We start from the raw sequence: 17133 nt of genomic DNA, 5'->3' as shown, positions 1-17133 counted from the left end.
TAGCACTTCAAAGACTCTTCTGTGCCTGAACAAGGCTACAGAGAGGAAACGAATCCACTCCAACCCACTGCTCGACAAAAATAAAAGAGGTGTACACAATCTATTAAAAATACACCTAACAATCCTGAAAGACATGCAAGAATCCCTTGGTGACCAGACCACTCTTCTAGCTGCTCCCACAGTTTAGCTGTACCATCTCAAGCAACAACTGACTGTCTCGATACTGCAGTCTTAGCCTCTACGTCTCATGGCAAATGTATGTTTCCTAGACATACTTGAGACGAGGTAATCTAGTGCTGACCAGTCAGCATGCAATCGAACTATATAATCAGGCCCTGCTGTCTGTCAGAACACCAGTGGTAGGGCTGCATCTCTCCAATACACCTCTTCAATAAAGATCTAAATGTCACGGATCCCCTCTGTCTGTGTTCTTTACTTTAGCGTATAACATACATTTAATGCAAAGTAAAAATAGATGCTTTGCTACTGAGCAGAAAGACAATACAGAATTCGACTAGTTCCACATTCAGGCAATACACTACTCTTGAAATATGTGCCCCACTCAGTGGCCAATTATCAAGCGATTTTCGCCCCTTAGGTAAAATCTGTACATTTACTAATTTTCACTAGGAAATGGCTTCTCTGTATGCTTTCATATTCTCAGCAGACCTCCAGCATAAAATTAGCAAAGGAATCATATTTTGAACCACAAAATGGCAATGTATCTACAGACAAGCTCGCTGACTGTTGTCCTTTAAAATCTTTGGGCAGATTAATGACTCACATATCCAGAGAAACGAGTCTTTTAAGCCTGAACAGCACAAACATCACTCCATTTGAAAAAAGTGTTGCATTATTGTTTGAAAAGTCCTCAAAGTAATCTAATGGAAATGTATATCTTACTCAAGTTTACCTAAAGTATGCCATCGTAAATTCATACACCATAAATATTCATATTTAAATACTCACGACAAAACAATACAAATATCAATATTGCACATTACATATGAGGTTTACAACAAAAGATTTGCAATCAGCGCCACCATCTAAGATCACACTCAAGCTCAACATAGTTCACATCAACTTTCCATGAACGTGTGCTGATCAAATGAAGTACTCACATGCACCAACCAGCACAGACAAATAACAGTCTAGTATGTACATCTCTCCAAAACAATGGAATAGTTGCTATTGTTTGAATATTGGGGCACGCTCCAAATTCTAACCTTTAAGGAAGGTTACACAAATTAGCAACACAAATCTGATCACTTGAGCCACTCCTATGTTAAAAGTGCAAATTAGTGGAGTAACTGTGGGTGACCACGTGAAAAGGAACTGGATATAACCCCATTTTCACAGGGTAGGTGGGGGAAGACAATGTGTGCTGTGAAAAATTATTTTGGTCAGAAAAAAATGTTTCCTTGTTTTTATCTTTTTCAATTCCATGACTGTTATTTATGCCATTAGTTCAAGTTATGCCACTTTTAATCTGCTGTCATGGACGTAAGTGCCTCTTTTTGTGTTAAGTTGGCAACTGAGGTTGGCGGTATTAAGTTGCAAACCCAAGACAGTTTTGAGATATGGCCCAATTCTTGTTTTATGATTTGCAGGATGAGAGCCATTTAAGAACTAAAGTAGATGTAAATTGTGACAGTAGAAACTTACTCCACTTTTGTGAATCAAGCAGCTTATTTTTAGCGGAGATAATTTCTGCTAGGGAACACATGAGGTATAGCTGGTTAAGTAGATTCTGGTTCGGCGCTCTACAGCTTCCCACAAGCCTACCCCCATGATGTATGGAGTAGGGAAATGGCATCACATTCAAAGAAAAAAGGACATGCAGGGGACTGTTTTTAAATATAGAGCCTAGTTTGCCACCCTGCTTCTTGAGGTCTTTGGCAAGGAAGCTTGAAAGCTTGCTAAACTAATGATAAGGCTTGCAACAAAAAATGTTAACCAGGCCACGAATAAAAAGCTCATTCATGCCGGGCGGCGATTTCATTTAGAACTGTTATTAACATATCAGGGTCATGTACCTTGTTCAAAAATACTGTATGTTACATGAACTTAGACATTAATGCGTCTTATTTTCAAACGTTCTAAGTGCTCCCTCACACACAAAAAAGCAATTCATGTTCGCCCAACGTGCCCGCGCTTTGACAGGGGTTCACAATGCGCATTTCAAAGTGCCCACTTTCCGCTTCCAACTGCAATCAAAGTAAGTGCACATTTGGAATAGCCGTGGGGAGAGGGCACCATGAGACAGGCTACGCCACCGAAGTCTGTCTCCAGCCTTTCAGCCTGTCAGAGGGCTTGGTGCAAAAGCAGGGGGTGTTACTTTCTGCTAATGGGCTTCCAGGTTTGTGCTCTAAAAAGAGGAAAGAAAGAAAAAACGCTCAGCCCAGTCATTATGATGAACTACATAATAAGGTTTAGGTTTGGCCATTTTTTTTCTACATTTGGCAGTCAGTGCAAGTAGACTGCGGCGTAAATTTGTAAAAATGTTGCTGATCCATTTTCTGCCTGTCACGTTTGAAAAAAACAACAGGAGGCAGCCAACTATCTCTCCCTCACCTGCCCAATTTCGATGTGTCAGGCGGAGAGAGAAAAAAAGGTTCATTTTTTCTCTTTTCACAATTCATATTTTTACACCTACGTCTCAGTGATAGGATCTCAGGTACATAAAGCGATATTAATTCAAGGACTGGTGAGCTCCAAAAACATGACATTTTGACTCTTACGTTCTAAGAAAAGATAAGCCACATGTGAGTTGCCATTTGTGCATCTGACAGCCAAACATCTTGTAAAAAGATCGGTTTTGGGTGGGGATACTTGGCAACAAATTTCGAGCCTAAAACAAACAAAAATAATCTCATATGGCAAGGTCACCTAAGACCCGACTGTTCAGAGCAGAGATAGTCATTAGGAAACAAATTCTAGCATGCCGATTCAAAGAAGTCCACTGACAAAATCACCTCAAAGTAGGCACTCTTCTGCTGCTATGACAAATATAAAGTATTTCCATGTTTTATGTCCAGGAGTTAGATCTGCACAATAGTTGCCTTTTAAAACTAAGGGAGGAATGAGGAAAAGGGTTTTTTGCATACTCAAAGGGGGTCATTATGAGGGTCGCAGAGGTGGTCAAACCGCCGCCGCCAATCTGTGGCGGTCTGACTGCCACATTACGATTGTGGTGGTAGCTCCACGGTCGGACCACCAGCACTTCCAATTTCCCTCCACAGGAGGGATTGGCGGTGCTGACGGTCCTAATCCACCAGGGTAGCGCTCCATGCAGCACTGCCCTAGGGATTAAGAGTCCCTTCTCTGCCGGCGGTTACATGGTGGTAGCATGTAACTGCCGGTGGAGATGGGTGCAGGGTGACCTGGGGGGGGGGTTGGCCCTGCACTTGGGGTCCCCCTTGGCCATCTCCGTCATGATGTTCACTGTCTGCTTTGCAGACAGTGAACATTGCGACGGGTGCTGGTGCCACCCTATGCACTACAGCATTGCTGTCGGCTCTATTATGAGTCGGCATCAATGTTGTAGGCTGTTTCCCACTGGGCCAGCGGGTTGAACCATCGTTTCCGCCCATTGACCAAGCAGGAAGCTCTTAATGGGGCCCGTGGGAAGGTGGCCGCACTGGCGGCAACCTGACCATTGGGATTTCGGCAGACGGCTTTTCCGTCCAGCGAAGTCGTAATCGACCCCAAAGTCTGCAATTCACACAATCACAGAGTTGGTGAACGCAAAATAACTTTTTACTATTTATAAAAGAGACTTTACCAGTGAGAAAAGTGTTCACTCATAAAAGCTGTTTTGAAACCCTATTGAAATATCAAATAGGAGAGAGGTTAGAAGAGACATCCCCCTCCTATTTGCGATTTGGAGAGGATGTATCAATGGTTTCTGCACTTGTGGTCACAAACATCTGACAAGATCCAGACACCGGATTTTCAAAAGGGAAATTGTACCTGTGGGACATTCTTCAACTTGGCCATCATAACAACGGCCACATGAGTGCTTAAAATAAAAGTTTCCCATTTGGGAATCATGACCTCGGCCACAGAGGAAGATGCACTCAGATGTCTTCCCAAACTACAAACTTTTTTTTTTTTTTTTTTAAAGCAGCTCTAGTTCATTTCATGGACAAAGTATACATCAAAGGTGTTTAGCAGAGGTCTGCTGTCCCTTGTAGGAATACATTCCTGAATATGAAGCCACTCACAGAGGGTCACAAACTGTGACCTGCCTAATTAATATTCATTAGACAGGTCGATTTGTCAGTCCCTACGAATGTACAATTTAGGATGCGACATTTTAGTAATTACGTCGCATTGCAAAATTCATTCACATTCTTAGAACTTTTGGCGTGCAAACTGCACATCCTTGGTTAGCAAATGGAAACAGATCATCAGTCCTCAGAGACCACATGGTTAACAGGTGAACCAGTAAACGTGAGCCGCACAAGTGGCCCAAGGCCTCGAGTCCTCCTGTGGGAGGCCTAACCTACATGGAATGGTTTACATGGACAGTTTCCAAGACGTGCTTCACGGTTATCACAAGACAAACTGTTAAACACGTCAGATTAACTGTCTCCTTTGGCCCATTCTTTAAGTGGTCCTATTTATAGTAAGCAAGTGTGGTGGTTTTCTCCTTACCGCAGAAGGGAGCTTATAATATTTTAGGACATTTTTTCCTCAAAAGAAAATGCGAGTTTTGGGTTCGAAAGAGTGATACCTTGGAAACATGAGTGACCTAAAAAATATATTAACAGAATTAGCCCTACACTACTAATAATAATACCTGTGGTAACTTAACAATAAATGTAATGCACGAAACTGACATTTCATCTAGTGTTGCTTCCAGAGTTGGAGTTTCGTAGCACTGAAATGAAGAGTTGTTTTAATTATTACACAAGTTAGTGTCACTCATTTATACAACCCTATAAGATGAATGGCTGGCTCCTCTTGCCTGGATTCAAACCTACAACCTATATGTTGCACAAAGAACTCTGGTGTATTTACGCTGAACAGCAAAGTTAAATTCCTGACACATGTAAACTTGTTATACAATTGAAACAATTTCTTACTCTGAATTCCTCCTTGATCTGGCTTGAGTTGGTCTGAGGATCCAATTTATTCATTTCGTAATACACCGAGCGGACCTGAGATGCTGGTACGGAGGTGTCGCCGCACAGGCAGGCTTCCAGTATCGCGTCGTGGATGAATACATACTGCTCCTGGAAAAGAGGACGAGTCTAATGAGGACAGGGAGTGAGAACTGGGATACAAGCAGCACCTACCGCTGCACGGGCTCTTGCACTAGACGCTCCTGGGAAATACATTGCAAATGGGGACTGCAAAAGCCCTCAGTATTATGTCCTAGAGTGTGTGAACTCCCGTGACGGCTGCCTACTAGGGGTCAAGAACACTGAAACGTCGCAATACAGTTTGAATTGAAAAAGAATGAAAAAAGAATCGAAAAGGAAAGCCGGAGTTCCGGGTTTGCAACCAGAGTCTGGCAAATTAAATCAGTCAGTGCATAATTTGTGCAGGTGCTGGTCACTAGACGCCCATTTTCAAGGGCTGGGACTTTCTTTTCCTCACCAGATTGTGACCCAAAGGAACAGAGAGGTAGAAAAGAGAGAAGATAGTGAAAAAGAAAGACGGGAAAAAACAAGAAAGGAAAAATACGAGAAAAAAAACTGAAAGAGTGAAGCAAGAAGAGAGGGGCAGAAGGTGGAATCAAAACTAGATAGCTTTCGTACCTTGAATTCAGCAGTGCCAGATGCGAGCACTTAAGAAACGCTTATGGCCTTTTAAATAAGTATTTTTTGGTATGGCAATAACATAATTTACCTCCCCACCACCAATAAAAGGAGGAATTGAACGAACACCAGAATAATGGGAGTATGTGACGGCTGTGATTGGGGAATTGATACATAGGCTGTTTTTTACTTGAGGAAACGGCAAGACTGATGATCTTAAGGATTTCGATAAAAAAAGGAGGATCCTGTTTCCGAGATGTAAGCGAAGGCTAAGTCAGCAATAACCATCACATGCCTCATGATGGAGACATTTTCTTTGGAGGCTAGGAAGAAGATAGATCACAGGAACTTCTTTCTTGTGTAATGGATTAACCAGGATGACTTAAAATATTTGGTCCCATTTTTTTTAATCTATCCAATGATTCATACAGTCGGGAACCACAGAATGGCATAAGTACAAAGGTAAGCTCTAAGGAATTACTTTCTTTGTCAGTAAGAGAAGACAAAAATTGTCACTTGCATGTGAACCTGGGCAGTAGAAATAATGCCTCTCATTGCATCACTATTAAAAATCATGGCTGCTAGCTGATGCCTTGGGTGCCCAAAATAAGTCTCTGTCTACCAGCCTATCACTCCCATTCCCCTCCTTTTCCAATCATGCACTTTCTAGTACTATATGCTTATGTAGGAAATTGGGTTACTGGTTAGAGGGAGATGAAACTCTACTCAACCAGCAACCACAATTCTCCTCAAGGTGGAACACAAGCAAACCCCAAATTAACCCATGCTTAACCACCCTGGTAGTTTGGCACACAAGCAGTCAGGCTTAACTTAGAGGCAATGCATAAAGTATTTATGCAGCTCTTGAACGGCAATAAAGTGAAAACAAAACACCAAAAAAATCCCACAGCAATTTGGAAAAACAGTACATTTTAGTAAATTATTTGACACTAAAACAACAAAAATCCTATTAGTAGAACCGGAGATACGCAATTCTAAGGGTTTAGGTAAAAAGAGAGCTGTAAAGGACCAAGCATCAACTGTGGTTATCTGGTTGAGCCAGACTGGGATAATGTCATGCTGTGTTGGTTCTGATGAGGCACTGGAAAGAGTTGTATCCGGTTTGTGTTGGTTTTGATAGAGATCTCAGCAGAGCTGGAAGAACATGTTCAGCCCCACTTCCAAGGGTCCAAGACTAGGGCACCATGCAGGGGGAAGGACTCCCAGTAGGGTGTGTACAGGTGCAGGAATCAAGCTGGTTGTAGCCTTTTCAGTCCACACGGCTCTGATTTGAAGGTCAGCTAACTAGCCCTTGGTGTCACTCTGATGGTCCTTGGTTCAAGATGCAGGTACAGCCCTTTTCACTTAGTAGGGCAGCAGAACAGTCCTTCTTGTGGCAGCACAGTAGTCCTTCTTATAAGTCTTCTACAGGTCCAGAAGTATACAGAAGAGCTGGGTCTAAGGGCCCAGTTGTTATACTTGGTGCCCACTTTGAAGTGGGAGAAACATCTAGAACCCTCCCTCTTCAGATGTGTCTGGAATTTCCACCCTACCTACCATTACCCCAGCTTATCTAGGGGCACAACAGACTAGTCTGAAACCCTTTGTGAGCATGCAGCGGCAGAGTCTTTGTGATGTGCAAGTGTGGTAGGAGACAGTTCCACCCCCAATCAAGCCAGAGATAGCCCATCCTGCCAACATCATCAATTCCCCCTTTGTCTCACTATATGGGAGTAATAAACAAAGACTAATTGCCAGCTACACCTAGTCATGTGACCCAGGTCACAGGCTGCAAGCACCAAATGGTTGGAACAAGAAAACGGCAACTTTGTAAAAGGGGTATTTTCAGGATTGTGACTTAAAATCCAACTTCACCACTCTCCTACCTTCTCCCAATTGAAAGGTATAATGTATTAAAAGTAATAAGAGAACTCAATTTTTATCTTTTCTGAGAGGCAGGCCTTGCTGTTGTATTGGTGGAATGTAATCAGCTGGGCTCGCGCTGCATAATCCACACTAGCAGTGGAATGTTTACAGTGGAATGCGGTGGGAGGATTCGAGGGTGGCGGTTTTCAGGTAGGGGGTACGGACGGAAGCACCTTATTTGTATATTGCTGTTGGGCTGTATTTTGGAATAAAGCCTACATAAACGTACAATGTTTCCGTGACTTATGTCCTAACAAACTTGGCGACAAGTGATTTACAGCTCTGACGACCACGGGTGCTACAATTATCCTGCAATCTACAGGGTCTTTTATTGTCCAACGTACCTCAGCTGATGAATTAAGAGTGACGCGAGTGAGTGACCCTGAAATTTCACAGCTGTGTGGAGTTCCTGAATTATTTTTAACGTGGTTGGCTGTCTTAAAACTCAGTTGGATTTGTTGTGCACACGCGTATCACGTGTGCTCTGTTCTTCGCGCTGCGTCAGGTCTTGTGATGTCAGACCGTGGATTCTGAGAACTAGACCGCCAACCACGCTGCACTATGAATCCCTGTGAAGTCATATCGTGGATTATTACAACTAGACCGCTAATCCAAGAGGAGGAAGTTGCATATTGCAGACTACTTTTTTTTTTTAATATATCTTTTCATTCTTCCGCTGGATTCTAATTTTCGATAAAACTGGAACAAAATTATTAATAATAATACATTGATAAGAGAATATAGGAGATATACATTCTGTTTAATAAGCACTTCACAGGACAATACGTACTATGGCATCAAATAATTTGAATTTACCACCACCACAACCTTTTGTCTCTGGTAGTGGTGATACATCTATAAAATGGCAAGAATGGCGAGAATATTTTTTAAACTATATTTCTGCATATGATGAAGACATTGATTTCTCAGGAGAGAAAAAGAAGAAGATTTTGTTACATTGCTTAGGCCCACAAGGCCTTAAAATGTACAACAGAATTGAAAAAAGAACAAAGAGAACATGGAGATGTGTTCATACATGCTTAAGAGGATTTGGACAGATACTATGCTCCCACTGTTTGCGTTGGCATTTATCATTACATCTTTTTTAATAGAAAGCAAGAGAAAGATGAAACAATGGAAGAATATGTTTCTTCTTTGAAGAACTAGGCATTAACATGTAGATTTGGTACTTTACGTGATGAGTTCATAAGAGATCAAATAGTTATGCATGCTGTGAACCAGAGCATACAGGATTGCTTGTGGACTAAAGGGGAATCGCCTTTACAAGAGGTAATAGAGGTCGTCAAAATGGCGGAACTGACTGGGAGATGGGCAAAAGCAGTTTTGCTGAGAAACAAAAAAAAGAGGATGATTCCAGAGCAGAGTCCAACACTCTTGTCAACAAGGTTACGGAGGCTAAGAAAGTTTGAGTGCAACAGACAGTAAATCGAAAAAATATAACTCCAATAAACTCAAGAAGAAAGAAGATTATAAGACGAACGTTATGTGTTTCAGGTGTGGATTGTTGGGACATTACGCAAATGATAAGAACTGTCTGGCCCAGAATCAGAAATCTTCTGGTTGTGGTATTATGGGCTATTTTGTTAAAGTCTGCAGGAGGAAAAAAGAGTCTGCGATTAAATTATTAGAATGTGCCACTGATTCAGGATGAACCTCAGACAGTGATGACAGGAACATGTGAGTTCTTAATATAAAAGATACAGAGTCCTCTGTATCTGATTGTCAATGGAAAAAAACAAAATGTGAAATATCAATGGGAGAAGTTACCATCATTTTTACTGCAGACTCTGGGTCACCCTACACAATTGTAAATGAAATGGTTTGGTTAAAAAAAAATTAAGCATGTTGTTGTTGGAGATCTAGTTACACCAGATATTTCACCGAAAAGTTTTACTGGTGAACCAATCCATTTAACAGGTTACAGGAAACTGTTTTTTATATTCAAGGATCGTGTGGCAGAATGCAAAATGTATGTATCTAAGTCTGGGCCTTCTGTTTTAGGTTGGTGGGACCAAGGTGCGCTAGGAATGATCCTTGACCCAAACAGCGCGGAACCGGTGTCTGTGATTCGGGGTGGAGAAGTAAATGAGGTATCCATAAAAGATCTATTTCCTCAAGTGTTTTCAGGTACCATTGGTAATTTAAAAAAAGTTTCAACATAGGAGTCTGTTGAAAGAAAATGCAGTACCTGTTGTCCACAAAGCAAGAAACATACCTTTAAGTATTAGAATTGAAGTATCTAGTGCGTTAGATAAGTTATTACAGGCTGGCATTATCGAGCAAGTTAAAGCGTCAGATTGGATTTCTCCATTGGTGGTGGCTAGCTGCTCTAATGGAAAATTAAGATTATGCGTGGATCTTAGAGATCTTAACAAGAACATTGTGGTAGATCAATTTCCTTTACCAAGAATCAATGAAATTGTGGCTCTAACTAAAGGTAAGGAATGGTTTACCACAATCGACCTTACTTCAACGTATGACCAAATTTCGTTACATCCAGATAGCCATAGATTGACCGCTTGTATTACACCATTTGGTTGCTACCAATTTGACAGAGTTCCTTTTGGATTAGCATCGGTGGCTGCTATGTTCCAAAGATTAATGTTTCAATAATTTAGCAAGTTACATGATGTGTTTTGTTTTCCAAGATGACATCTTAACTATGGGTGATTCAAGAACAAACCATGACGCTAAAGTTAAGAGTGTTCTTCAGGTGTTGAGGGACAATGAACTCACGGCTGAATACAGCAACTGTACAATTGCTAAACGGAGTGTCACTTATTTAGGGCACAAGATTAGTGGTAAGAGTGTTGAACCTAAAGCTAGCTTAGTGGCTGCGATAAAAGATTCCTCAGTGCCTACAAATAAGGATGAGGTCAGGGTATTTTTAGGTCCGGATGAATATTATGCTAAATATGTGCATAATTTTTCCCATAAGACTTATCCCATTAGAAAGTTGTTAAAAAACGAAATGTGTGTTTGAGTGGTCTGAGGAGTGTTCAAAATGATTAACGACAACATTAGAAGAGCACCAGCTCTACAAGGTTTTGTTCCAAATTTGCAATACCTTGTCACAACGGATGGCAGTTGTAGAGGGGTGGGTGCGGTTCTTATACAAGCAGATGAGTGTGGTAAAGAATGTGTAATTGCGTTTGCATCCCGCTCAATAACTAACACTGAAGAGAAATATTTGGTTATTGAGCGAGAAGCCCTTGCATGTGTACGGGGTTTGGAGCATTTCCTGTCGTTCATGTGGGGGTACTAATGTCATCCTGCGAAGCGACCACAAACCACTCACTAAGGTGTTGACAACAAATGGCTTATTTAAAGCTTCTCCTCCTACAGCCCGTTTGTCGCAAAGACTTTTAGATTATAAGTATGAGATACGTTATGTGCCAGGAGTCAAGAATAAAATCGCAGATTTTTTTTAGTAGAATGCCTTTGGCCAAAATGGATGAGGAAGTGAATGAATTGGAGGATTTCTGTGTGGCTGACACTGCAGAAGACGTTCAGGGTATCACTGAAGAAGAGTGGAACAAAGCTTTGGATGAAGATACAGTATTGTGTAAAGTTCAAACGTTGTTATGTGATGGGTGGCCACGTAAAAAAAATCTAGAGGAGAATGTAAGGGTGTTTTGGGAAGTGAAAGAGAAATTGTCCGTAGAGTGTAATAGATTTATGCGTAATGGTAGACTTATTCCTCCTGAGGTGCTTAGGAATAAAATACTGGATATCTGCCATGATGGTCATTTAGGTATATCAAAGACCAAAAGCAAAATTAAAGAGTTGTATTGGTTGCCAGGGATAGATATAGCTGTAGAAAGGAAAGTGAGGGCATGTATTCTGTGCATGAATCGGTGAAGACTTTATCTACATTTAAACCACCTTTGGTTCCTATTAAGTGTCCAGACATACCTTGGGAGAAGATAGGTCTAGATATCACTGGACTTATATATGCGGAAGAAGAGTCCAAACACATTGTGGTGATAATTGATCATTTCTCTAAATGGCCAGAAATTGGAATAAGGAGTAAGGTAGATTCCTTGTCAATTGCTGAATTTTTGGATAAAGTTTTCTTGAGAGAGAGTTTTCCTAAGGTCATAGTTACGGATAATGGACCGCAATTCATGTCTGATAAATTTAAGGCATTTTTGTTCAGATGTGGTATAAAACATATGACTACTTCCAACTATCATCCTGCAGGTACTGGGGCTGTCGAGCGCTTTAACAGAGTGGTGAAAAATAGTATACAGTTGGCAGAAAGTGTGAAAATGGGTTGGGAAAAAGAGGTGCGGAGAACGGTTTGGTCGTATAGGACAGCACCTTGCAATTCTACGGGTCACAGTCCTTTCAAAATAATGAGAGGAAGGATTCTGTTAAGAAAAGACAACATAGGATGGATGACTGATGGAAGAATGAGCAACAGACAATTGAAGATGTCAAAGGGAATATTAAAATTGCACAATCTCGCTCAAATAAATATTTTGACGCCAAACACAAATGCAAAGTTGTAAATTTACAGGTGGGTGATTGGGTGAAGGTGAAGGTTCCTGGTTTCAAAAAGTACGGAAAAGGAAATTCTATCCTCCTTTAAAAGTTGTAAAAGTGTTGTGTAATGCTGTGCTGCTTGAGGAAGCAAAAGTATGGCATTTAGGCAGAGTCTCACCATACAAGGGTAGAGAAAATATTGATGTGACTAAGACCAGAGGGTTAATGGATGAGGTCACTAGAAATAACATGCATTCGCAGAAGGAGGTCAATGCCCCCACACAACATGCTAATGTTGCACAGGCACATAGAGATAACGGTGTTCAGGTACAAAAGGGTGGCAGAACCGAAAAAAATAAAAAAACATTGTAGATGTGGTAGAAGAATCACAAGACCTGGAAAGCTTAGTGATTATGTGTGAAAATTGATTATGTCAATTGTTAAAAAAATAACAAAAATAATAATAATATAAAGTGTTGTTTAGTGCTATAATGCATAGTCTTTTGGTAAATAAATATATAGAGGTTGCATAAATGTAAAGGGGAAGATGTGTTGTATTGGTGGAATGTAATCAGCTGGGCTTGCGCTGCATAATCCATGCGAGCAATGGAATGTTTACGGTGGAATGCAGTGGGAGGATTCGAGGGTGGTGGTTTTCTCGTACAGGCGTATGGAGGGAAGCAGCGTATTTGTGTATTGCTGTCGGGGCTATATTTTGGAATAAAGCCTACATAAACGTACAACGTTTCCGTGACTTATATCCTAACACTTGCAGTAGTGAAAATGAATTTCAGAGTTTCCTAGCAGAATATGTAAAGGTTAAAAGTACATGGCCAACTTTTTAAATACACTGCACTCTACCCTATGGGCTGCTTAGGCCTTACCCTAGGGGTGACTTGAAAAAAATAAGGTTTAGGTTTTTTTGCCAGGTCAAAAACTGCATTTTAAAACTGCACACTCAGGCTGCAGTGGCAGACCTAAGACATATTTAAAAAGGACACAATAAGTGCTTGCGACCCACTAGTAGCATTGAATTGACATGCCCTGGGAATCATTTAGTGCCAACGTTACTAGGGTCTTTAAAGTAAATTTAATGTGCCAATTGGGAGTAAAACAATTTTACTGGATTAAAGGAGAGAGCAGATGAGCACTAAAACCCAACAAAAAGGGTTTCGGAAACCAGGAGGAGTGAAGGCAAACATTTGGGAAAAACCCTGCAGAGAGGGCCAACTACAACAGAATATAACAGCATATTACTGTATTACCTACAATTCTTGAATATTAGATCAATTTTTTCAAATATGTTGCAAAGAAGTGTTCTCTGGTGTTATTTTTTATTTATATTGTTCATAAACATCTACTGACACACTGGAAAATATTCAAAAGTTGTTGGAGAGATCTGAGTAGAAAACACATTAGCAGAAGTGCAAAGGCTATGATTTGACTCATACTGATCGATCTTTGCAGAGGAAACCAATAAGTGAGTTAATCTGTTTTGAGAATAAACATGCTACCCTCACCCTTTCTTATTTCTCTGTGTGCAACATGTGAGTGAGACATTTTCATGTGTGGCAGCAAGCAGGTTTGCCGATAGTTGCCAGATTGTAGCCTACGTTTTTGAGAGGTAGCACAGAGTAACACAAATGATCTCACAGATAAGCAGCGAAAGGGCTATCTTCCTGAGATAAAAGCTGGGATGTGGTAGTGGTGAAGATAACAGCAGAATGTCTATGCAGAATGTCTATGCACGTTTAATGTGCCCCCAATAAGGTGAGCCCTCTTCTCCTGAAGGTTATGGTTCGAAATAGAATGCACAAAACGGCATTATCATTCCTGGGTTTCTTGTGATCTACAAATAAAGTAAAGGTCTAACCGCACTTAAATGAGTAACCGTGAATGTTGTTTGAGATTTCTGGTGCCTGCCACCAACAAAAATGCTATTTTGATCTCCATTACATGAAATCACACATATGCTAATTAGGTAAATAAAGACTATAAATAGTGAAAGAAATATGGGGCTACGATTTAGAGAAAGGGATTTGACCCTTAATTATATTGCTGAGGGAGAATTTGTTGTCTACTAACAACACATTTAGAGTGAAGGTAAATTTGGTGCACTCTGATTTGTACCTGGATGTTTTACCCAGGCTGCCTCACAAAGATTCAGAACTACCTCACTGAACCCACCCGCGTCTACCCATGGCTCTGTTCAGCTCCCTTGTAGCACACTTTCTCTCAGAAGATTTGGAACGCCTTCACTGATCTCTTTTTGAATTTGTCATTCAGACTGTTTAATGCCACATTTAAATAACTCCTATCCCTTTTCCCTCCTCTCCACAGGGCAAAGCGATTTGAGGTAAATACTTTAGAAAACCTCGAAATGAAACAAAACTTCTTCTTAGAACAACAGTCTGACTCTGGTAAGGAAAAGCTGCATGTGAAGCCATTTAAACTTCTTAAGGCACTAATTGCACAGGTACACCTTAGAAATTCATGTGTCTCATCTCAGTCCAAAGAAAAACTAAGACACCACCTACTAAAATGAAGATTAGAATACCCAGTCCTCATTCTAATGGCCTCCCATCATCGGTCAGACAATCTTGGGTGTCCGTCACTTGAAAAGGTTATCATGCATGAAGGAATAACAAAGGTGTTTAATACTGTTCCAAACCACCAATCAATCCCAACCAGCACTATAATTGGTTTAACTCTGTCAGAGATCATCTCTTTAAAGATATAATTGACTAGACCGATATCTCATCACAGAGCCGCAGATGTGAAACATGAACGCATTATTCAGAATGAGCTTGGAGTAAGGGTCATTTAATAGAGTTTTGTTTCATCGACTTTCAGTTACCATGCTAGATCTCTCGCAAGTATTCATCTTCAAGGCAATTTCCACAAGATTAGAGACGGCAGAACACCAGAAGTGTGCAAAAAAGTTAAGAAAAAATGAAGAAAGCCAATGCAATTTAGATTGCATCACTTACATATTTTTAATGGGCAATAGACAGAATCATGCCTCCTGGAAAAAACTGTAATATTCAACTTCAGAGGTGCCACTTGGTAACTATGCAGAAAATCTGAGATTGCCGCATTGCTTTCAAACATTACATCTGGATTCCTTTGGTGAGTATACGCACCTTTTATCTAGGATCTGCTAGCATAGGTGTTTTAATTATAAATTATTAATGAGTGTTTATGTATTTTGAATAATGAGTTTATGTAGAAAATGAATAACGTAGAAAAATAATGCATTCATTTGAAAATGTGACCTGGAAGAATGGCCACCAGCGTTCACGAAATGTACTAACTGATGATTAATACTTATGAAATATTGAAAATGTATTAGACTAATGTAGTAATATGTCATATTAAGGGTTATGAAGTGTGCTCTAGCTTTACTAATTGTAGGCCTTTACTTAGCGAGTGTCTTGGCCTATTTTGCGAGGCCTCATGCATATGCTGTAGTTCTTAGCGGTTAATAAAAATGCTTACGGAGTGAATTAAACTGTGAATTGTCCATTGTCTTGTTAAAAGTGCTTAACAAAAGCTTTTCGTGAGAACCGACTGCAAGGAGATAATGTTTCCACTAGTGTAACAACTTATGTGTAATGTGTGTGAGATGTACTTTCCCAGGACGAGAACAATGAAGACACTGACTGGAGCTGAAGATGCAACAATATTGTTACCTGACGAGCCGGATGATAGGAAATCGTAAAGTGAACCAATCAACTTTATGTGATTAAAGAAATATTCGAATTCATAGATTTGGTGTAGAAATACTATTGGATAAAGTATAAACGTATGATTAACTGACCAATAGGGAATTAGGGGATAGTTTAGGTGACTTTGAAATGACAACACAATAGAAGAGAATTATTCAGATTTGAGAATTTGAGATTAGAAACTAGAGACTAAAGAAGAGACTTTGGAGAGGTTCGAGATTCATTTTGTCATTGGGCTCATACTCTCTGACTGAGAGCCTGATGCTTTGTTGATCGACTGAGGACGAAGACTGAGTCTGCTTTGCTGACCCATACCGTGGATAGGTAAATATGATGATACATGACTAATATGCATTTTATGCCTTTTCTTTCCAGGTAGCAATTGCGCTGTTTTGATAGATCCATAGTTAGATGTTTTTCTAAATTAATGTTTCTAAATTGTTTCGCATAAGGTCCAACATGCTGATCCTAATTTGACGATAGTTAAGGGCACTCACAAATGACTGACAATTACAGGTACTAACGATTAATGAATTACCTTGTTGAATTTCATGTATGCTATAACATTGTCGCTGCTGACACATTATTTGCACTGTAGCTCTAGAATGTGTTGTGGTTCAAGCTTTAATTAGATTGCTTTTCCTCCGCTGCTTTGGACAACCAGCCTTGCTTTTGTATGTGTTTAATTTGATCTTGAGATTAATTTACATGATTTTAGTATTGTTAATATAAGGGAAATGAACTTACTAAACGTTTACTAAAGATGTTGGTTATTCATGGCTGGAAGGTCATGGTGCGTGACATTTACTGACTCCATTGTTTATTGATTTTATTGATTGATAATGATTATTGATTATGTACTGGAGCTATGGTAAGAACTTCTTAATTACGAGTCAAAAGGTTCATCGACCTATTCGTCTCCCCTTGTAAGTTTACTTATTAAGGTCTGATGCACTAACAAATCATGCATCAATAATGTGCACTAGGTCGCCATAGATAGAGGAAGAAAAAGCAGGAAAGAGAAGGCTAAGAGCATACCTCGGTCTGTACCATGTTGACTCTCCTCGATCGAAGCTCCCTCACACAGTTGTATATGTCTACGACTCCTTCCCTGTCTGCCATATCCAGCATAATATCGATGACGATAAAGCAGCCTGTTCTACCAGCTCCAGCACTATGAAGAAAGCATGCCATAAGCAATA

The 17133-nt window shown here is 40.3% G+C and overlaps 1 protein-coding gene across 14 annotated transcripts in view; it reads right to left on the bottom strand.

Annotated features, from left to right (window-relative positions):
• The window catches only part of PTPRM (protein tyrosine phosphatase receptor type M), a 1480454-nt gene that overhangs the window by 66278 nt on the left and 1397043 nt on the right, over nucleotides 1–17133 (bottom strand). For all 14 annotated transcript variants that reach the window (XM_069218824.1, XM_069218808.1, XM_069218810.1 and 11 more), the window contains 2 exons: nucleotides 16970–17105; nucleotides 5091–5240 (listed from right to left, as the gene is read on the bottom strand). In XM_069218824.1, the coding sequence (XP_069074925.1) occupies nucleotides 5091–5240; nucleotides 16970–17105 (286 nt within the window). The remainder of the gene's footprint in view (nucleotides 1–5090; nucleotides 5241–16969; nucleotides 17106–17133) is intronic.

The sequence above is a fragment of the Pleurodeles waltl genome, chromosome 2_1 (genome assembly GCF_031143425.1).
Source record: "Pleurodeles waltl isolate 20211129_DDA chromosome 2_1, aPleWal1.hap1.20221129, whole genome shotgun sequence".
Lineage (NCBI taxonomy): Eukaryota > Metazoa > Chordata > Amphibia > Caudata > Salamandridae > Pleurodeles > Pleurodeles waltl.
This window is presented reverse-complemented; position numbering and strand designations above follow the sequence as displayed.